The sequence below is a fragment of the Scyliorhinus torazame genome, chromosome 4, assembly GCF_047496885.1.
Source record: "Scyliorhinus torazame isolate Kashiwa2021f chromosome 4, sScyTor2.1, whole genome shotgun sequence".
Lineage (NCBI taxonomy): Eukaryota > Metazoa > Chordata > Chondrichthyes > Carcharhiniformes > Scyliorhinidae > Scyliorhinus > Scyliorhinus torazame.
In genome coordinates, this window is record NC_092710.1 from 346788585 (window position 1) to 346812330 (window position 23746).

Consider the following 23746-nt stretch of genomic DNA (forward strand, 5'->3'; position numbering starts at 1 on the left):
TCAAGCATGATTTTCCCTTCATAAATCCATGCTGACTCTGACTGATCCTGCCACTGCTTTCTAAATGTTCTGTTATAAAGTCCTTGATAATGGATTCAAGCATTTTCCCCACTACCGATGTTAGGCTTACTGGTCTATAATTCCCTGCTTTCTCTCTACCTCCCTTTTTGAATATTGGAGTGATGTGATCTACCCTCCAATCTGCAGGGACAGTTCCAGAGTCTATGGAATCTCTCTATGTACTCTCCAACCAGTTTATTCATGATGGTATCGAAGAAAAACTCAATGGATAAGTTTTAAATTAGACCTGTTCTGAACCCTAAAAATGTAAACTGGACTTTTGCTGCTGTAATCATGATTTTTCCACTTCCTAAACTAAAAATGTTCCTGGCTAAATGCTATTGTGCTAATCTGGTTCAAAAAATCTGCCTGCTCCATCTGCCGGTTTTTGTGGCCAGGGACCCAAATAGTTCTTGCCCACACCCAGCAGTAATGGATGGACTGGTAACTGACAGTAATACATTTAGAATAGATGTTATAATCCTTTTAAATATTCTACATATCCAAATACATTGCAGTAACATACCACATTTGGAATTGCCAAGTGCACTTCAGCCTTCAAAAAAGGAGAAAATTCTTCAACGTTGCTTGAGTAACCATACAGTCCTCTTCTGCCTGATGTGCTGAATCAAATAATATATGTAGGCATAAAATAAATATTAAAAAAGTAAGATAATGACATGATATACTTATAACTTTTCTAGTCTCTTGTTTTCCCAAGGCTCTCCTGTAAATGTAAAGATTTGACTACCATTACATTCAATGGAATCACTCTACGATTTCTTCTATCACTAACTTAATAACTTAGAGAAATCAGAGCTGTGAGGGAGCTCCAAGAAATGAGAACAGATAAATCATTTTTAAAAAAAATCTTTATTAGTGTCACAAGTAGGCTTACATTGACACTGCAATGAAGTTACTGTGAAAATCCTCGGGTCGCCACACTCCGGCGCCTGTTCGGGTACACTGAGGGAGAATTCAGAATGTACAATTCACTAACAAGCACGTTTATCGGGATTTTGTGGGAGGAAAGCAGAGCGCCGGCGGAAACCCACGCAGACACAGGAGAACGTGCAGACTCCGCACAGGCAGTGACCCAAGCCGGGAATCGAACCTGGGTGTCGGACACTCCCACACACCAGTCCCTTTGTATAGAACCGCATGCTTACACAGTGTTAATGTCTTCACTGTACTGCCATGGAGGATAGAGGCTTCCCAGATCAAGGGCAAGTCACTGATGGGGACAGGTCAGCAGTGTGCAGTACATGATCTAGAAGTGGCCGGGGAGTGAACTGGGTGAGACGGAATGGTGAGGGTAGCTGAGCAGTCAAACTCAGGATGACCATGTAATTTGGGGGCTTTGGTTGGTCAAGGGAATCATCACCTTGCCGACCATTTCTGTCCCTATCCCTGCACCCCCCCCCCCCCCCCCCCACCCCACACACACACACTCCCCTGCACAGAAATAGAATTTGGAAGTCAGCCTGTCATGCTAGCCATCTACCTGGCTGATGCTGCCATTGCCGGTGCACGGTGTCGAGAGTGTCAGAGCCAGCCCAGGGAATGACCCACTTGCATCCACTTAACAAGCTGGGCACTGGATTCTCCAAGTCTGCCTTATTCTCCTGTCATCTGGCCCAGGATTCACGTGGGCGAGAATTGGTGCTGGTATTTGCCAGTGTGACCCTGGCGCGGTAGACCTGTGGTGGGTCAAGGGGGTAACTCTTTAATAGAGTTGCACCCAAAGGCAATTGGAGGCCCCCCCACAAAGCTCCCTACCAGAAACCCCCATCAGAATCCTCCCCTAAGAGAGATCCCCCCAAGAGAACCCCCATAAAGTGAGCACTGCACCGGACACCCCATACTATAGAGACATCCACCTGAAACGCCCCACATAAATAAGAGAGGCCTCCACCAGAGACCCCCACACAGAGACCCCCCACCAGAGAGCCCCCAGAAGAGAGCCCACCAGCAGAACCCCCCATAAGAGAGCCCTCCCCACCAGAGACTCCCCATTACAGAGATCCTCGTCAGAGACCCCCCAAAAGATAGCCCCCCACCAGAGACCCCTCCCCATTAAAATATACAAAAATAAAGTAGGGTATAAAAAATCAGGAAATCTTGCTAAAACTATGCAACGCACTGGTTCGGCTACACCTGGTCCCCTTATCCAAGGAAAAATATACTGGTATTGGAGGTGGTCCAGAGGTGGTCCATTTGGTTGATCATGGGTATGGAGGGATTTTCTTGGTTGAGGTTGAGTAGGTTGGGCCTGTATTCACTGGAGTTTAGATGAATGAGAGGTGATATATTGAGACATATAGGATTCTCAGGTGGCTTCAGAGTAGATGCTGAGAGGCCGTTTCCCCTTGTGGGAGAGTCTGGGACCAGGAGGAACAATCTCACAGTAAGGAGTCACCCATTTAAGACAGAGGTGAGGAGGAATTTCTTCTCTCAGAGGGTAGTGAATTTGTGTAATTCTTTACTGCAAAGAGCTGTAGAGGCTGGATTATTAAGTATGTTCAAGGCTGAGATAGAATTTGAACCAATAAGGAATCAGGAGTTATGGCGATAACTCGACATGATAGGGCAGCACGGTAGCACAGTGGTTAGTTGCTTCAGTGCCAGGGACTCGGGTTCGATTCCCAGCTTGTGTCACTGTGCGGAGTCTGCACGTTCTCCCCGTGTCAGTGTGGGTGTCCTCTGGGTGCTCCGGTTTCCTCCCACAACCCGAAAAAAGTGCTGTTAGGTGAATTGGACATTCTGAATTCTCCCTCAGTGTACCCGAACAGGCGCTGGGTTGTGGCGCGAGGAGATTTTCACAGTAACTTCATTGCAGTGTTAAGTATGATGTGGAGATGCCGGCTTTGGACTGGGGTGGGCACAGTAAGTAGTCTTACAACACCAGGTTAAAGTCCAACAGGTTTGTTTTGAATCACTAGCTTTCGGAGCACTGCTCCTTACTCAGGTGAATGAAGAGGTAGGTTCCAGAAAGATATATGTAGACAAAGTCAAAAATGCAAGATGATACTTTGAATACGAGCCTTTGCAGGTAATTAAGTCTTTACAGATCCCGAGAGAGGGGTAATCACCGGTTAAAGAGATGTGAATTGTCTCAAGCCAAGACAGTTGGTAAGATTTCGCAAGCCCAGGTCAGATAGTGGGGGGTGAATGTAATGCGGCATGAATCCAAGGTCCCGCATTGCGGGCAAAGCCCTGGTCATCAGGTGTGAGGTACTCTCGGTGCTACTGCACGTGGCGAAGGTCTGGCCCATAACCCGACCCTACGCCGCAGCAGTCACCCAAGCCATCTTCAAATTCATCTGGAGATCCAAGATGGACCGTGTCCGAAGGGACACCATGTACAAACCTCTGGAGAAGGGAGGGCGGAACGTACCCAACGCCTCCCTCATCCTGTTGGCCACCTTTGTGTCCAGCTGCATCAAGCTGTGCGTGGATCCCCAGTATGCAAACACCAAGTGTCACTACATACTGAGGTTCTACCTGTCCCCGGTGTTACGAAGGATGGGCCTGGCCTCATTGCCGCGGAACGCTCCAAGTAGTTTGACCGTACCGTACCACCTGTCCTTCGTGGAAAAGTTTTTGAAGAAAAACACCTTTGACCACAAGGCAATGAAGCAGTGGTCAGCACGTAATGTCCTCGAGGCCCTCAGGGAAAAGGAGACCGTGGAGGAAGTTGGATGGTTCCCTGAGCAGACTGCCAGAGTCATCTGGCAGAACGCCTCATCACCAGAACTTTCAAACAAGCACCAAGACCTAGCTTGGCTGGTGGTGAGAAGGGCCCTCCCTGTCAGATTCTTCATGCACACCCGAAGGCTCTGCACCAATGCGCGCTGCCCTCGGAGTGGCTGTGGGGGAAATGAGACGGTCACACACCTCCTTGTGGAATGTGCCTTTGCAAAGAAGGTCTGGAGAGAGATGCAGTGGTATTTGTCAAGGTTTATCTCGAACAGACCTGTGACACAGTACTCTGTGCTCTATGGACTGTTTCCAGGGACACACACCGAGACAAATATCAACTGCTGCTGGTAGGTCATCAACTCGGTGAAAGATGCTCTTTGGTCTGCCCGAAACTTGCTGATCTTCCAGTGCAAAGAATTGTCCTCGACCGAGTGTTGCAGACTGGCACATTCCAAGGTCCAGGACTACATGCTGAGGGACGCACTCAAGCTTGGGGCAGCTGCCGCCAAGGCGCAATGGGGGAAGACCACTGTGTAAGGTCTTTCCAGCAAATGTACGCCGAGGGGCGGGTAACAGTGTAAACCCCCCTCGGTCTGGGCCATTAACACTCCAATGTATAAAAGAAACATGACAATGTAAATATTTAAGAAGGAATTGTAATGTAAAGAGTGATATGGGTATAATAATATCAAAATTGAATGGAAGAAAGTCAAGGCAATGTGTAACTCTGCCGGAAATGTACAGTCAAGACAATTCGAAATGCTCTGTAATGCTTATGATAAATTTTATGAATAAAGTATATTTTTTTGAATTAAAAAAAAAAGAATCCAAGGTCCCGGTTGAGGCCGTACTCAGGTGTGCGGAACTTGGATGTAAGTTTCTGCTCGGCGATTCTGCGTTGTTGTGCGTCCTCACAGAGCCTTCAGAATAGCGACCACATCACCACAGATCCCTACCTGGCAATCTCTGCAAGTCATGCTAGATCATCGACATGGTACCACCATTACAGGTGAGACTATCACCCACCAGGTACGCGGTAGATATTCGTGTGACTCGGCCAACGTTGTCTACCTCATACACTGTAATGATGTGGAGATGCCAGCGTTGGACTGGGGTGAGCACAGTACGAAGTCTTACAACACCAGGTTAAAGTCCAACAGGTTTGTTTCGATGTCACTAGCTTTCGGAGCGCTGCTCCTTCCTCAGGAGATGTAGATTGTCCTGGGTCAATCAGCAGACATTTAGCAAGATTTCCATGATCAGATTCAAACACGCTTGTCAGTACATGAATTTTCTCATGATAGGAGAAGCATTATCTTGGGAGAATTATTTTGTAAAATTAAGACAATATCCAAAAAGATGGAGTAAGAAATAGAACTGCAGTAAAAATTAGCACTTACTTGAAGATTCTTCTTTTGAGAATTTCCAATGACAGATGTGTAGATTTCACTAAAGCATCCAGCAATTGATGGCTAAAATGTGCATAAAGTTCTTTAATATCCTAAAATGCATAAAACAGGTAAAGTGGAGGAAAAAGATTTGAAAAAGTGAAAACATAGCTCATGGTTATCTATTTACAACATTATAATTTACTGCATTCTAATTTACCGATACAGATTAATAGGATTTTGTAGCATCAAAGGAAGGATTGGGTTGGATTTGTTTTCTTATCACGTGTAGCGAGGTACAGTGAAAAGTATTGTTCTGCGTACAGTCCAGACAGATCATTCCATACATGAAAACAAAACATAGGGCACACAAAAATACGCAATGCAAATACATAGACTGGCACTGGGTGAAGCATACAGGAGTGCAGTGCTACTCTGCACTGCACTGCCGTGGGGCAGCACTGTAGCACAGTGGTTAGCACAATTGCTTCACAGCTCCAGGGTCCCAGGTTCGATTCCCGGCTTGGGTCACTGTCTGTGCGGAGTCTGCACGTTCTCCCCGTGTGTGCGTGGGTTTCCTCCAGGTGCACTGGTTTCCTCCCACAGTCCAAAGATGTGCAGGTTAGATGGATTGGCCATGATAAATTGCCCTTAGTGTCCAAAATTGCCCTTAGTGTTGGGTGGAGTTACTGGGCTATGGGGATAGGGTGGAGATGTGGGCCTGGGTAGGGTGCTCTTTCCAAGAGCCAGTGCAGACTCGATGGGCCGTTATGGCCTCCTTCTGTACTGAAAATTCTATGATTTTATGATACTCAGTAGAGAAGATGTGTGAAGAGATCAGATCAGTCCATAAGAGGGTCATTCAGGAGTCTGGTAACAGCGGGGAAAAAGCTGTTTTTGTATCTGTTCGTGCACGTTCTCAGACTTTTATATCTCCTGCCTGATTAAAGAAGTTGGAAGAGAGAATAACCTGGATGGGAAGGGTCTTTGATTATGCTGCCCGCTTCCCAAGGCAGCGGGAAGTGTAGACAGAGTCAAAGGACGGGAGCGATTTCGCATGATGGACTGGGCTGTGTTCACGACTCTCTGGGTTTTTTACAGCCTTGGGCCAAGCAGTTGCCATACAAAGCTGTGATGCATAGAACATACAGTGCAGAAGGAGGCCATTCGGCCCATCGAGTCTGCACCGACCCACTTAAGCCCACACTTCCACAATATCCCCGTAACCCAATAACGCCTCATAACCATTTTTTGGTCACTAAGGGCAATTTATCATGGCCAATCCACCTAACCTGCACGTCTTTGGACTGTGGGAGGAAACCGGAGCACCTGGAGGAAACCCACGCAGACACGGGGAGAACGTGCAGACTCCGCACAGACAGTGATCCAGTGGGGAATCGAACCTGGGACCCTAGCGCTGTGAAGCCACAGTGCTATCCACTTGTGCTACCGTGCTGCCCAGATGCAGCCAGATAGGATGCTTTCAATGGGGCATCTGTAAAAGTTGGTAAGAGTCAATGTGGACATGCCGAATTTCCTTAGTTTCCTTAGAAAGTATAGGCGCTGTTGTGCTTTCATGGTTGTAACGTCAACGTGGATGGACCAGGGCAGATTATTGGTGATGTGCAAACCTAGGAATTTGAAGCTGTCAACCATCTCCACCTCGGCACCATTGATTCAGACAGGGGTGTGTGTGTATGATACTTTGCTTCCTGAAGTCAATGACCAGCCCTTTAGTTTTGCTGACATTGAGGGAAGCATTGTTGTTGTGACACCACTCCACTGGGTTCTCTATCTCCCTCCTGTACTCTGACTCATCACGGTCATGTCATCAGCAAACGTGGAGATGTAGTTGGAGCCAAATTCTGCCACAGTTGTGTGTGTACTGGGAGTATAGTAGGGAGCGAAGTACACAGCCTTGCCGGGCCCCTTTATTGAGGACTATCGTGGAGGAGCTGTTGTTGTTTGTCCTTCCTGATTGTGGTCTATGGGTCAGGACGTCATGGATCCAGTTGCAGAGGGAGGAACTAGGTCCTAGATTTTGGAGCTTTGATATGAGCTTGACTGGGATAATGGTGTTGAAGACAGAGCTGTAGTCAATAAATAAGAGTCTGACATAGGAGTCCTTGTTGTCGCGATGCTCCAGAGGTGAGTGTAGGGCCGGGGAAATGGTGTCTGATGTAGACCGGTTTTGGCGGTATGCAAATTGCAGTGGACCTAGGCATTAGTATGGAGTTGATGTGTCTCATGACCAACCTCTCGAGGCACTTCATAATGATCGATATCAAGGCCACTGGACGGCAGTTGTTGAGGCACGTGGCCTGGTTCTTCTTTGGCACCAGTATGATGGTGGTCTTCTTGAAGCAGGTGGGAACCTTGGAACGGAGTAGGAAAAGATTGAAGATGTCTGCGAACACATCCGCCAGCTGGTTCGCGCAGGATCTGAGTGCACAATCAGGGACACCGTCAGAACCCGTCGCTTTCCGAGGGTTCACTTTCAAGTGACTTTGGAAGCTGAGACAGTAGGTATGGGTGTGGCTGAGGCTGCTGGGGCAGTTGACAAAAGTTTGATGGTTTACTGCTCGGGCATTGAATTCATCGGGGAGGGGTGCGCTGCTGCCGGAGATTCTACTCAGCTTCGCTTTGCAGCCCGTTATGTTATTTAAACCGTGCCACATCTGTCGAGAGTCCGTGACGTTAGTCTGTGACTCATGCTTAGTCTGATACTGTCTCTTAGCATCCCTAATGACTTTGCAGAGTTCGTACCTGGATTTCTTGTATAGGTCAGGGTTGCCTGTCTCGAACGCCTCAGACCTGGCCTTCAGTAGGGAATCAAGCTCCTGATTAAGCCATGGTTTCCGGTTCAGGAACGTATGTACTAGCTTCTTTGACATGCAGTCTTCTACACATTTGCTGATGAAGTCTGTGACGGTGGTGACATACTTGTTTAGGTTGGTCGCTGAGTTCTTAAACCTGGACCAGTCCACTGACTCCAAGCAGTCATGTAGAAGCTCATTTGTTGCATTGGACCAGCACTGCATGACCTTCTTAACCGGATTCTCTCACTTCAGTTTCTGCTTGTATGCTGGGAGATGGAGTATCATCATATGGTCCAATTTTCCAAAGTGTGATCGGGGGATGGATTGGTAGGCACCCTTGATATTTGTGTAGCAGTGGTCAAGATTGTTGGTGCCCCTGGTTGGACAGTAGATGTGTTGGGTGAATTTTGGCAGTACACTCTCGAGGTTGGCCTGGTTGAAGTCCCAGGCAACGATGAACAAGATCTCTGGGTGTTCTGTTTCATTGTTATTTATAGCGGTGTACAATTCATCAAGCGCCTTCTTCACTTACAACCATTCAAACCATTGCTCAAGTCCGAACTCTGAGATTCATTCCTTTGAACTTTCTCCATCTATCCATTAAACATTACAAACTGAGAGTTTCAATACTCATGGAGAGATTTCAGAGAAATGTTTGTGGAGGGAGAAAGCTGGAAAGGTGGCAATCTTGCCAAATTTCACAGGAATATGGCACCATCGTTCCACACAATAGACTGGTCAGATTTACAAGCAGGGACAGGCTGTTCAGTGGGAGAGCCTGGTGTAGAGAACCACAGCCAGGGGACATTGGGGGAAACCCTCAGCAGTCAAACAGGATTGCGAGGGCAGCAATGGTTAGCACAGCTGGCTCACGGCACCGAGGACCCAGGTTAGATCCCGGCCCTGGGTCACTGTCCGTGTGCTGTTTGTACATTCTCCCCGTGTCTGCGTGGGTCCCACCCCCACAACCCAAACGGACGGGCAGGGTAAGTGAATTGGCCACGCTAAATTGCCCCTTAATTAGAAAAAAAAGAATTGGGTACTCTAAATTTTAAAAAAAGATTGTGAAGCGGCAGTTACAGAAGTCAAAAGTAGTAATCAGGTGATAGAGGACACTGGGGCGGGTGAGCAGATTTGGATTTAAAATATCATAGATTATCATAGAATTTACAGAGCAGAAGGAGGCCATTCAGCCCATCGAGTCTGCGCCGGCTCTTGGAAAGAGCACCCTACCCAAGGTCAACACCGCCTCCCTATCCCCATAACCCAGTAACCCCACCCAACACTAAGGGCAATTTTGGACACTAAGGGCAATTTATCATGGCCAATCCACCTAACCCGCACATCTTTGGACTGTGGGAGGAAACCGGAGCACCCGGAGGAAACCCACGCACACACGGGGAGGATGTGCAGACTCCGCACAGACAGTGACCCAAGCCAGAATCGAACCTGGGACCCTGGAGTTGTGAAGCAATTGTGCTATCCACAAGGCTACCGTGCTGCCCCTAATTGGAGGCAATTATGGCCTTTTATAAAAGGAGGATCTGCAGATTTGGTCAGAGAATGGTGTCAACAGTTTCAGGGTTTAAGAGGGCATTGGCCATTGCAGAAATGAAGAGAGCCTTTGATCAGCAGAATGGAGCTAGAATGGAAGTATTTTTTTTCATTCTGGCCAAGATCATTCTGGCAAAGTACTTAGCTACTTTCCTAACTGCTCCAAACTCCCTTTAGCTGCTTGGTTTATCGAACCTTTGGAAACCTCAGCATTGTATTTAATCAGGCTCTCAACTGAACTGTTATCGGGCCAAACCTCATACTATTTCAGGCCCTGCCAACTTAGTGTGAGAGTTCCAAGAAATCAACTCTTCATTTTCAGATTTTTGTTTACATCTAACTTTTTGGATTCAATACCCTGTGTTTAATATGTTGCAAATATACCTTCTCTAACCATTTTTTTCTCACTGAAAGTGAATTCACATCAAAACACCCCAATATAGACAATTCACTCAGCTACAACCAAATACTCAAATAGTGACACCATCAATGTGCTCAAGAGCATGAGAAATTGTGCTTTGAAATGGCCATCTTACCACTCTCGTACACGACTTCATGAAGGTTGGAGGTCTGGAATCCGACGGGCGAGAAACACTCATAGGACGCAGGTAGAATACAACAAAAGAGATTTATTCAGATCCACTACTAAACTCCCACACCCAAAGGGACACCCTCCCCGACCTGCACCCAAGCAGGTTTTTATAAGGTGGAGCGTTCCCTGTTAAGTGAGAAGCTCCCAATTATCTAGGGAGTCCATACTCGTTCTGAGTTAATGTGAATCGGAAGTTGTACCCTCCCTTCCTTCCCAGGGGATCATAACACTCCTTCCCCCCACCAAATACGGGGAAAATTCCGTGTCCTCTGGCCGATACATGGGACTGTGTTTGTTTTGCCTGGTGTCGGTGTTCCGGCGATGAAGGGGTTGGCCCAGGAGGCATATATCTGATCGGTGAATGGCATTTCTGTGCTGAGCATCGAGGCTGGACCGGTGGGACTGGTGTCGGAGGAGGACTAGTCGCAGGTATCGGTGTGGGTGTGGATGGCTGCGGGCATCGGAGTCCAACGGCATTGGACATCTTGATCTCCATCTTGGTCGTCCACCAGTTCGGGTTGTGGCTGGTAGATCCACGGAATCTGGGCATCGCTGCTGACACTGGCAACTGTGGAGGCAGCCGCGATGTGTTCTATGATCCCCGAGATCCAATGGTATATAGCGGCCCCAGGAGTGAAACTGTGGAGAAGCCTCCGATGTCCCGCGTGGGCTTTGGACCACTCTTGACCCTGCTGGACCTTCTTCCTGATGTCCAGAATGACCAAGCTTAACCGCGTACGGAGGCATCGACCCAAGAGTCGCTCAGTCGGTACCACCCCCATGGTTGCACGTGGTGTGGTCCTACATCTGGGCCAATCAGGTTTCCCAGGCTCTGTTAGTCTGCTTCTTCATCCTCCTCTTATATTTTTGGACTGTGCATAAGACCATGAACCCCTGATCTTCTCATTAATCAAGTCCATTTGAGGCTGGGTGATACGGGGCTGTCTGCACGTGGGGGTACCCGGATGCGGCCATGAATGACTCAAACTCCACTCTCATAAAAGTGGTTCCGTTGTCGGACGGCAGTGCCTCCGGATACCATGTGCGCTGAAGGTGCAGCAAAGGTGGTCCACAGTCACTCTTGCCTGCATTCTGTGGATGTCGAAACACTTTGAGTGTGCGTCCACAATGATCAGGAATCGCCACTGGAAAGGACCGATGAAGTCTATGGGAAGGCGCAGCGATGGTCAGCTCGGCCATTCCCATGGATATAAAAGCGTCACTGGTGGAGCTTTCTGGTGGTCCTGGCATGGTCCGCATCGTTGATCCAGTTTTAATATCCTTGTTGATGCCCGGCCACCAGACGTAACTGTGGGACAGCATCTTCATCTTAGACACCCCCAGGTGTCTATTAAGGGGGTCCTGTAGTAGGGTGGCTCGCCTGCATTCCGGGATGATCACTCTGGAGATGTAGGCCTTCAAATCATTAGGTAACGACCTGTGCTGGCCCCATACAGGATGTGGACCCGGAACTACTGTGTGTCTGTCTGGTTCCAACCCTTTATTCAAACCACCGTGACCAACAATGAGCACAGCCACCACCTCCTCCATGGAGGGGGTCGGCAGCGGCTTTGCGGAGAGGGGTAGGCAGCTTAACGCATCCGCAGGCAGGATCTTCGTACTGGGGCGGTGTTCCAAACTGTACTCATATGCCCCCAGTAATAGGGCCCAACACTGGATCCTGGCGGACGCAATCGGTGGAATTACTCGGTCTTCTTTGAATAGTACGAAGTCTTACAACACCAGGTTAAAGTCCAACAGGTTTGTTTCGATGTCACTAGCTTTCGGAGCGCTGCTCCTTCCTCAGGTGAACAGTAAAACTATTGATGGAACTTACAGACTTCAAGGACGACCGCCAACTCTTCCTTTTTGATCTGCGCATAATTGCGCTTAGCGCGGCAAGCATGCGGGATGCAAATGCAATCGGTCGTTCTGATCCATCGACTATGCAGTGGGTGAGGACCACGCCAACCCCAAAAGGGGACGGGTCACATGTCAGCAGCAGTGGCTTTGACGGGGTCAAAGTGTGTTAGTAGTTTTGAGGACGACAGTTGCTGTTTTACCGTGTCCAGTCCCATGGTTGACCCTTCTTTAGCAAGAGGTGGAGGGGACTGAGGAGGGTTACAGGTTGTTTATGAATTTCCTGTAATCATTTACTAATCCGAGGAAAGAGCATAGTTCTGTCGGGCCGCTGGGGACAGGGACTATTTTATCACCCGCACCTGGTCCTCTACAGGGTGCAACCAGTTCTGGTCCACTCACTACCCAACATAAGTGACCTTGGGGCATGAAAAAAACATTTTTCCTGCTGGAGGCGGATGCCGCTCACTCAAAACGCCGGAGGCCCTCGGCCACGTTCGGCAGATGTTCTGGTCTGATGCATTATGGGAGTGGTTTCACAGGTCGGCGCAACATCGAGGGCCAAAGGGCCTGTACTGCGCTGTAATGTTCTATGTTCTATGCCCCAATGATGAGGCCATTTTCCAAGTGGACAGCCGCCCTGGATAATGCCCGCAGGATGTTATCCATCACACGCTGGAAGATAGCACATGAAGACGAGACCCCAAATGGCAACTGGGTATACTCGTATAAACCCCTGTGGGTGTTCACGGTGACGAACTAACGGGAGTCCGGGTCCAGTATTAACTGTAGATCTGAATGACTCAGGTCCAGTTTTGTGAACATTCGTCCTCCACGCAGCTTTGCATACAGGTCCTTAATGCGGGGGACCGGGTATCGATCCAAACGGGAAACGCGATTCACCATCACCTTATAGTCCCTGCAGTGACACACGGAACTGTCTGGTTTGAGTACTGGCATGACCGGGACAGCTCAATTGGCGAACCGTACGGGGCAGATGATTCTTAAATGTTTGAGCCAGTCCAATTCGGCATCGATTTTTGGCCACAATGCATAGGGGACCGGGAGGTTGAGTAGACTGGGACTGTACTCGTTGGAATTTAGAAGGATGCGGGGGGATTTTATAGAAACATATAAAATTATGAAGGGAATAGATAGGATAGATGCGGGCAGGTTGTTTCCACTGGCAGGTGAAAGCAGAACTGGGGGCATAGTCTCAAAATAAGGGGAAGTAGATTTAGGACTGAGCTTAGGAGGAGCTTCTTCACCCAAAGGGTTGTGAATCTATGGAATTCCTCGCCCAGTGAAGCAGTTGAGGCTCCTTCATTAAATGTTTTGAAGATAAATATAGTTTATTGAAGAATAAAGGGATTAAGGGTTATGGTGTTCGGGCCGGAAAGTGGAGCTGAGTCCACAAAAGATCAGCCATGATCTCATTGAATGGCGGAGCAGGCTCGAGGGGCCAGGTGGCCTACTCCTGCTCCTATTTCTTTTGTTCTTGTGTTCTTATGATATGGGGGAAAGCGGGATTAGGCTATTGAGTTGGATGATCAGCCATGATCATAATGAATAGTGGTGCAGTCTCGAATGGCCGAATGGCCTCCTCCTGCTCCTATTTTCTATGTTCCTATGTTGCGAACAATTGTCCAGCGAGCTGTACAATTGAGGGAGTGAAGATAAGTGCATTTTGGGATACAAGCCCAAGTCTCCATGATACCAAGAGAATGGAAAGTTACTCACTTAGCAAATTGTCTCTTGAGAGAATTGAAGGAACTCACAAGCCCCAGCAATTTCAACCTTACTACAGCTAATGGGTAAGCTATCTCCTTTGTTGGATGGATTAATCCTTTCTCCCAGTTGCCATCAAGCCCAATCTACCAGTTCTTGTAATCCAAAATATCAAAGATGTCCCAGTATCGACTAAAATATAATCCTAGCGGTAGTGAGGAGAGGTTCCACTGAGTTATACCCAGTCCAAGCAGCATTTCCTGAGATATGAAAAGAAGTAGAGGTTGCTTTAGTCCACATTATCGCAGATGAGCGTTCTATAGATCTTGGATGCATAAGGAGATCATTTTGGCCCAAATAGCACTCTACTTCGGCCCACTACCTGCCCTATACCAATACCACATCTTTGGTCATTGCAGGGCAATTTAGCATGGCCAATCGAATGGTGCCGAGGTTCAGATGGTTGACAGCATCAAATTCCTCGGTGTGTTCATCACCAACAATCTGTCCTGATCCACCCACGTTGATGCTACGACCAAGAAAGCACAACAACGCCTATACTTCCTCAGGAAACTAAGGAAATTTGGCATGTACACATTGAGTCTTACCAATTTTTACAGATGCACCATAGAAAGCATCCGATCTGGCTGCATCACAGCTCGGTATTGCAACTGCTAGGCCCAAGACTGTAATAAACTACAGAGAGTCGTGCACACAGCCCAGTCCATCACGCAGGACCACCTCCCATCCATTGACTCTGTCAACAGCATTATCATAATCAAAGACCCTTCCCACCCGGGTATTCACTCTTCCAATTTCTTTCATCAGGCAGAAGATACAAAAGTCTGAGAACACGCACTAACAGGATCAAAAACAGCTTCTTCCCGCTCTTACCAGACTCCTGAATCTTCCTCATCTGTCTGGACTGCATGTAGAACAATGGGGGCGATTCCCCGCGGCACGAACCAAGTGCCCACGACGGTGTTTCACGACAGCGCGAACAGGGCCCGGGCACGACCTATTCTGGCCCCCACTTCTTACACGCGCCGGCCCCTCACCAACATGGCGCCGGTGTTCTGGGGCCTTGCGCAAAAGGAGGTAGGACCGGGAGGGGAGAGGCCGGCCCGCCGATTGGTGGGCCCCGATCGTGGGCCAGACCCCATCGGAGGGCCCCCCGGTGAAGGAGCCCCCCCCCCACCCCGCCCCACCCCGCCCCACCCCCACTGGTCGCCCCCCCCCCCCAGCGTTCCCGTAGAGTTCCCGCCGGCAGCGATCAGGGGTGGACGGCACCGGCGGGAACCTGTCGTGTCATAGCGGCCGCTCGGCCCGCCCGGGCCGGAGAATCGGTGCTCGCCGTTTGCGGCAATTCTCCGAGCAGCCCGGCGCGAATCGTGCGGCCCTGGTTTCGGGGGGGGGTGGGAGAATCGCATGCGGGGTTCAGGGCGGCGTGGCGTGATTCGCGCGGTGCCCGCCGATTCTCCCACCCGGCATGGGGGGGGGGGGAGAATCGCGTGCGGGGTTCGGGGCGGCGTGGCGTGATTCACGCGGTGCCCGCCGATTCTCGCACCCGGCATGGGGGTGGGATAATCGCGTGCGGGGTTCGGGGCGGCATGGCATGATTCGCGCGGTGCCCGCCAATTCTCCCACCCGGCGTGGGGGGGGGGGAGAATCGCGTGCGGGGTTCGGGGCAGCGTGGCGTGATTCGCTGAATCTTGGTACATGTGACAATTAATCTGATCCAAATCCAAATGTTTTTTTCATGTGTGGAATGATCTGTCTGGACTGTATGCAGAACAATACTTTTCACTTTCCTCAGTATACGTGACAATAAAACAAATCCAAATCCAAATGATTAATAAGATGAGTCATTCAGATCAGAAATACTAAATCCATCACATCCTCAGATATGGAGATCAGTATTGTACGCAATACTCCAGATTGTGGCTCACCAATGCCTTATACAACTGAAGCACAACCTCCCTACTTTTGTAATTAATTCCCTCACAATAAAATTATAACATTCTATTAGCTTTCCTATTACTTGCTGTACCTGCATATCATCCTTTTGAGATTTATGCATCAGGACACACAGATCCCCTGAATCTCAGAGCTCTAAAATCTCTCACCAGATAGGAAGGTTATTTTTTATTCTTTCTGCCAAAACAGACAACATCACATTTTCCCAATGTCATGTGATGGCCCTTTAAGAAAGGTTTAGTCTCTTATCATGTGACTTGTAGCACATTGGGCTGTGGCTGTGAGGTGAGAGGAGGTTTCAGTTTCAGTTTGACTGCCTTGGACTGCAGAAGGAGAAAGAATTGTTTTCCCTGTTTTTCTCTGTTTTCATTTTAAAAGCTGTTCCAATAAAAAGCCCATTGGTTGTGGCTAACTGCCTTGGTAACTTTAAATATATTGTTGCTTTCCGGAAGGAGTTTGAATCTGCTGATTGGAACTGGATCAGAATTTCAGGAAGAGGACCTGTCCCATTCAAGTGAGAATGCAGTGTGCTGGGCCACACCCTTGAAAAAGGTTTTTGGTTTAATTGTATTTTGTTATTGAATTGGAACAGCTAAGGGGGAATTCATTCAGTGTCATGTACATAGATTACTGTAGCTGTGTGGTGTCTTTACATTTGTAATTGATAAAAATGCTTGCTGTGTTTACATATGTATATGTTAACTATATTCTTAGAATAAAACTTGTTTTAATTAAAGAACTTCATAATACACATTGGTGTTTCTAAGCCCTGATCCATAACACCACATTATACTCCATTTGCCAGAAATGTGGCTCTTCACTATCTATCTATGTCCCTTTAAAGCCTCCTTATGACCTGTTCATAATCCTTGGGTCTCTTCTGTAAACTATTCTGTCCATTGCAAAGCGTTTTCTACCTTTTCAAGCTCCTCATTTTTTTTAGCTTGTTGACCAGCATCTTTATTATTTCCATGACCCTTGTCGTCTTGATGATCTTCTGTAAATAGAACTCGTCTACGCTCCTCTACATTGAATGAAACATGACAGAAAGAATGAGACAGGAAAGTGCAACAAGAACGATTGTTGTACAAACCCATTGTACAATATCTAAGTGATGGAGTCATGTATCTATATGGAAAACATTTTTTTAGTTAATTTAAGTCTTACGAAAGCTGGATTTTTCTCATGACAAATATACACATAATGTAGACATGTTAGACAAATTTAAAGCCATGAATTAAACAACATAGGAATACATTTTGTTAGGGGACAGAAAGCAGAGTGTCCTGCTGAATGATTCTTTTTCAGACTGCAGAGAGGTATAAAGTGGTGTTCCCTGACAATTAATATAAGGACCACAGCTCCAGTTGATCTATATATATTGGGCGGAATTCTCCGACCCCCTGCCGGTCGGAGAATCGCCGGGGGCGGGATGAATCCCGCACCGCTGCTGGCTGCCGAATTCTCCTGCGCCGGTTTTTGGGTGGGTGCAGGGATCGAGCCGCGCCGGTCGGGGGCCGTTGTCAGCAATTCTCCGGGCCCCGATGGGCCGACGGCCACCCGTTTTCGGCCAGTCCCGCCGGCGTGAAATAGACATGGTCCATACCGGCGGGACCTGGCTTGGAGGGCGGCGAGAGGAGCTGTCGGGGGGGAGCGCGGGGGGATCTGGCCCCAGGGGGGCCCCCACGATGGCCTGGCCCGCGATCGGGGCCCACCGATCTGCGGGCGGGCCTGTGCCATGGGGGCACTTTTTCCCTCCGCGCCGGCCTGAGTAACGCTCCGCCATGGCCGGCGCGGAGAAGAAATCCCCTGCGCATGCGCAGGAAACAACGGCAGCGGTTCTGCGCATGTGCCAGAACACACTGACGGTCCTGCGCACGCGCCAACTCGCTCCGGCCAGTGGAGGCCCTTCGGCGCCGGTTGGCGTGACGCCAACCCCTCCAGTGCCAGCCTAGCCACCGGAAGTGCGGAGGATTCCGCAACTTCCGGGCGTCCCAACGCCAGAGTGGTTCACGCTGCTTTTTGGCGCAGGTACAGGCCGCCCTGCCGATTCCGGGAGAATCCCGGCCATTGAATTCGAAAGCCGAATTTTGACCACAAAACCATTGTCAATTTTCATAGAGACCCATCGAGAAAAGGAAACATGCCATCCTTACCTGGTCTGGACTACATGTCACCAAAGCAATGGTGGCTCAACCAACGATGCCCACATCCAATGAATGAAAAAATGTAATGCAGTTTGGTGTGAGGGATAAGAGAGAATATGGTCACAGACACAGACACGATGTTGTTAAGAGCCATTTTCAGATGAAGGGGCAGAAATCTTTTTTTAAATTTGTTTAATGGGATGTGGGCTTCACAGGCTAGGACAGTATTCGTTGCCCATCCCTAAATGCTCTTGAGAAGGTGGTGCTGGGTCACCTTCTTGAACCACTGCAGTCCATGTGGTGTAGGTACACCAACTATGCTTTAAGGTATGAGTTTCAAGATTTTGACCCAGTGATAGTGAAGGAACAGCAATATATTTCCAAGTCAGGATGATGAATGACGTGGAGGGCAACTTCCAGGCGGGCTGTCCTTGTCCTTCCAGATTGTATTGGTCGTAGGTTAGGAAGGTGCTGCCTGAGGAGAATTGGTGAGTTCCTACAATGCATCTTGTAGATGGTATACACGGCTGAGACTGTGCGTCGGTGATTGAGGGAGTAAATGTCTGCGGAAGGGGTGTGAATGAAGCAAGCTCCTTTGTCCTGGATGGAGCCGAGCCTCTTGAGTGTTGTTGGAGCTGACGTTATCCAGGAAAGTGGAGAGCATTCCATTACCATAAGACCATAAGACATAGGAGCAGAATTAGGCCACTCGGCCCATCATATCTGCTCCACCATTCAATCATGGCTGATGATTTTCTCATCCCCATTCTCCTGCCTTTTCCCCATAACCCCTGATCCACTTATTAATCAAGAACCTATCTATCTCTACCTTGAAGACAGATTTAGCCTCTATAGCCTTCTGCGGCAAAGGGTCCACAGATTCACCACCTTGGATGAAGAAATTCCTCCTCATCTCTGTTTTAAAGGATTGTTCCTTTAGTTTGAGATTGTGTCTTCTGGTTCAAGTTTTTCCTGCAAGTGGAAACATCCTCCCCACATCCACTATATCCAGGCCTCACTGTATCTGTAAGTTTAAATAAAGCCCCCCCCTCATCCTTCTGAGCTCCAACGAGTACAGAGTACTCAACCATTCCTCATACGACAAGTCCTTCATTCGAGGGATCATTCTTGTGAACCTGCTCTGGATCCATTCCAAGACCAGCACATCCTTCCTTAGATACGGGGCCCCAAACTGCTCACAATACTCCAAATGGGGTCTGGCCAGAGCCTTAAACAGCCTCAAAAGTATATCGCTGCTCTTGTATTCTAGCCCTCTCGACATGAATGCAAACATTTCATTTGCCTTCCTAACTGCTGACTGAACCTGCACCTTAACCTTAAGAGAATCTTGAACAAGGACTCCCAAGTCCCTTTGTGCTTCTGACTTTCTGACATTTCTCCATTTAGAAAATAGTCTATGCCTCCATCCCTCCTTCCAAAGTGCATATCCTCACATATTTCCAAATTGTATTCCATCTGCCACTTCTTTGCCCACTTTCCCAGCCTGTCCAAGTCCTTCTGCAGCACCCCGGAACAAAGAACAAAGAGCAATACAGCACAGAGGCCCTTCGGCCCTCTTGTACCAGTCATGATACCAACCTTTGCCAAAACCCTCAGCACTTCCTTGTGCCGTATCCTTCTATACCCATCCTCCATGTGTTTGTCAAGGCACCTTTTGAACACCGTTAATGTATCTGCTTCCACAACCTCCCCTGGCAACGCATTCCAGGCCACCTTCTGCGCAAAAGACTTACCTCACACATCTCCTCTAAACTTTGCCCCACGGACCTTAAACATATGCCCCTTGATGACTGATCTCTCCACCCTGGGAAAGAGTGCCTGCCCCTCTAGCCATGCTCCTCATAATATTGTAGACCTCTATCAGGTTGCCCCTGTTCTAATGAAAACAGTCCGAATCTATTCAGCCTCTCCACATAGCTAACACCCTCCAGACCAGGCAACATCCTGGCGAACCTCCTCTGTGCCCTCTCCAAAGCCTCCACATCTTTCTGGCAGTGTGGCGACCAGGATTGTGCGCAATATTCCAAGTGCGGCCTTGCCAAGGTTCAACTGTAGCATGACTTGTCAGTTTTTATACTCTATGCCCCATCCAATGAAGGCAAGCATTCCGTATGCTTTCTTGGCTATTTTGTCAAATTGTGTTGCCACCTTCAAAGATCTGTGGACCTGCACGCCCAGATCGCTCTGACTTTCTATATTCCGACGTGTTTTGCCATTTACGGTATATTTCCCCTCTATGTTAGACCTACCAAAATGCATTACCTCATATTTGTCTAGATTAAACTCCATTTGCCATTTCTCCATCCAAGTCTCCAACCTATCTATGTCCTGCTGTATCCTTCGACAATCCTCAACACTATCTGCTACTCCACCAACTTTGGTGTCATCCGCGAACTTAATAATCAGACCAGCTACATTTTCCTCCAAATAGTTTATGTATACTACAAACAACAGAGGCCCCAGCACAGATCCCTGTGGAACACCATTAGTCACAACCTCCCATTCAGAAAAAAAACCCTTCTATTGCTACCTTTTGCCTTCTGTGACCGAGCCAGTGCTGTATCCATCTTACCACCTCACCTCTGATCCCGTGTGACTTCACCTTTTGTACCAGCCTGCCATGAGGCATCTTGTCAAAGGCTTTACTAAAGTCCATGTAAACAACATCCACCACCGTTCCCTCATCAATCATCTTTGTCACCACTCAAACCACTCAATCAAGTTAGTGAGGTACGTCCTCCCCTACACAAAACCATGCTGTCTTTCGTTAACAAATGAGTCCATTTGTTTCCAAAGAAGTATAAATCCTGTCCCTGAGAATTCTCTCCAATAATTTACAGACTACCGACATGAGACTCACCAGCCTATAGTTTCCAGGATTATCCCTGCTACCTTTCTTAAACTGCGGTACCAGATCAGCTATTCTCCAGTCCCCTGGGATCTCACCTGTAGCCAATGAAGATACAAGGATGTCAGTCACGGCCCCAGCTCTTTCATCTCTTGCTTCCCTCAGTATTCTGGGGTAAATCCCATCCGGCCCAGGAGACTTATCTATTTTAATATCTTTTAAAAGACCCAATACCTCCTCCTTTTTGATGTTAACATGTTACATAGATAGAACATAGAACAATACAGCGCAGTACAGGCCCTTCGGCCCACGATGTTGCACCGAAACAAAAGCCATCCAACCTACACTATGCCATTATCATCCATATGTTTATCCAATAAACTTTTAAATGCCCTCAATGTTGGCGAGTTCACTATTGTAGCAGGTAGGGCATTCCACGGCTTCACTACTCTTTGCGTAAAGAACCTACCTCTGACCTCTGTCCTATATCTATTACCCCTCAGTTTAAAGTTATGTCCCCTCGTGCCAGCCATATCCATCCGCGGGAGATGTTCTAGGCTGTCCACACACCCTATCCAAAAATCATCTTCAACAAAGTCCCTTTCTTTGGTGAACACTCATTTAGTGAAGGCCCATTTCCTCTGGCTCAACATATAGCTTCCCTGCACTGTCCTTAAGTGGTCCAATCCTTTCCCTGCCCACCCTCTTGCTTTTTACATATGAATAAAAAGTTTGGGTTTCACCTTAATCCTACTTGCCAAGGACTGTTCATGACCCCTCCTAATTTCCCGCTTAAGTACCTTCCTACTTTCTTTATACTCCTCAAGGGTTTTGACTGTCCCCACCCTTCCAGACCATATAAAAGCCTCCTTTTTGTTTTTGATGAGATTCACAATATCCCTTGTTATCCAAGGCTCCATAAAAGTTCCATACTTGTCCTTCTTTCTCTCAGAATGTGACCTCCCTGAGTCCTAATCAACTCTCGCTTGAAAGACTCCCACATATCCGGTGTTGATTTTACCCTCCAACAGCCGCACCCAATCCAAATTCTTCACTTTCTGTCTAATGTTATCGTAATTTGCCTTTCCCCAGTTTAACACCTTAACACGAGGGTTACCCTCATCCCGATCCAAAGGTACCCGAAAACTTACAGAATTGTGGTCAATTTGGTACTCCCAAAATATTCCCCTACTGAAACCTCAACCACCTGTCCAGGCTCATTCCCCAATACCAGATCCAGTACTGCCCTTTCCCCAGTTGGACTATCTACATATTGCATCAAGAAGCATTCTTGGATATACCTTATAAACTATTCCCCATCCAAGCCCCGAGCACTAGTTAAGTCCCAGTCAATATAGGGGAAATTAAAATCCCCTACCACAACAACCCTGTTACGTTTGCACCTATCCAAAATCCCTCTACCTATCTGCTCCTCTGTCTCTTGTTGGCAGCAGTTGGGGTGCCTGTAATAAACCCCCAACATTGTGATTGCCCCCTTCCTCTTCCTGAGTTCCACCCAGATTACCTCATTGTATGGGCCCTCCGAGGTGTCCTCCCGCAGTACAGTTATAATATTCTCCTTAACCAGTAATGCTACTCCCTCACCCCTTTTACATCCACCTCTATTTCTCCTGAAGCATCCATATCCTCCAATGTTCAGCTGCCAATCGTGCCCTTCCTTTATCCACGTTTATGTGATAGCCACAACATCATTGTTCCAAGTACTAATAAGTGCTCTAAGCTAATCTACCTTACCTGCTATACTTCTGCCGTTGGAAAAAATACACTTCAAACCACTGCGTTTGAGCAGGCAGGGCGATGTTGTTCTCTTACCTTTGACAAAAAAATCAGTATTCTGAAATGTTTGTCTGTGAAAATGGCGTGAAAGCGAACGTGGCCGACGCCATTAATGCTGTGGCGCACTTGTAAAAACAATGTGCTCCAGACAGCAGCCATTTTGTGCATGACATCACGAGAGTCATGAAATGTAAATGCCCACCAAGTATAAAAATCCCTGCTTTCGGTAAAACCTGTGCGAAATATGACAATAAAGAGAGCAGAGCTGACACTGTGCAAGATGGATTCGATTTGGAAGATTCTTTCTTTGCTGATACAGTTTGAAAGTGCAGATAAAGTTCAATTGGCAATTTCCGATGTGGACATTTTGACACAGATCTCAATCGTTCATGATAATGATGATTGAACATAAGAACATAAGAACTAGGAGCAGGAGTAGGCCATCTGGCCCCTCGAGCCTGCTTCACCATTCAATGCGATCATGGCTGATCTTTTGTGGACTCAGCTCCACTTTCCGGCCCGAACACCATAACCCTTAATCCCTTTATTCTTCAAAAAACTATCTATCTTTATCTTAAAAACATTTAATGAAGGAGCCTCTACTGCTTCACTGGGCAAGGAATTCCATAGATTCACAACCCTTTGGGTGAAGAAGTTTCGCCTAAACTCAGTCCTAAATCTACTTCCCCTTATTATGCCCCCTAGTTCTGCTTTCACCCGCCAGTGGAAACAACCTGCCCGCATCTATCCTGTCTATTCCCTTCATAATCTTATATGTTTCTATAAGATCCCCCTCATCCTTCTAAATTCCAACGAGTACAGTCCCAGTCTATACTCAACCTTTCCTCGTAATCCAACCCTTTCCGCTCTGGGATTAACCTAGTGAATCTCCTCTGCACACCCTCCAGTGCCAGTACGTCCTTTCTCAAGTAAGGAGACCAAAACTGAACACAATACTCCAGGTGTGGCCTCACTAACACCTTATACAATTGCAACAGAACCTCCCTAGTCTTAAACTCCAACCCTCTAGAAATGAAGGACAATATTCCATTTGCCTTCTTAATCACCTGTTGCACCTGTAAACCAACTTTTTGCGACTCATGCACTAGCACACCCAGGTCTCTCTGCACAGCAGCATGTTTCAATATTTTATCATTTAAATAATAATCCCTTTTGCTGTTATTCCTACCAAAATGGATAACCTCACATTTGTCAACATTGTATTCCATCTGCCAGACCCTAGCCCATTCACT

At 47.8% G+C, this 23746-nt stretch overlaps 1 protein-coding gene across 1 annotated transcript in view; it reads right to left on the reverse strand.

The window, feature by feature from the left end:
- LOC140411508 (dynein axonemal heavy chain 8-like) overlaps positions 1-23746 on the reverse strand; it is a 2059122-nt gene that overhangs the window by 1245465 nt on the left and 789911 nt on the right. Inside the window, exons 22-24 of the mRNA XM_072500594.1 lie at positions 16598-16704; positions 5163-5263; positions 587-671 (exon numbers count right to left, since the gene is read on the reverse strand). Of these exons, the coding sequence (XP_072356695.1) occupies positions 587-671; positions 5163-5263; positions 16598-16704 (293 nt within the window). The remainder of the gene's footprint in view (positions 1-586; positions 672-5162; positions 5264-16597; positions 16705-23746) is intronic.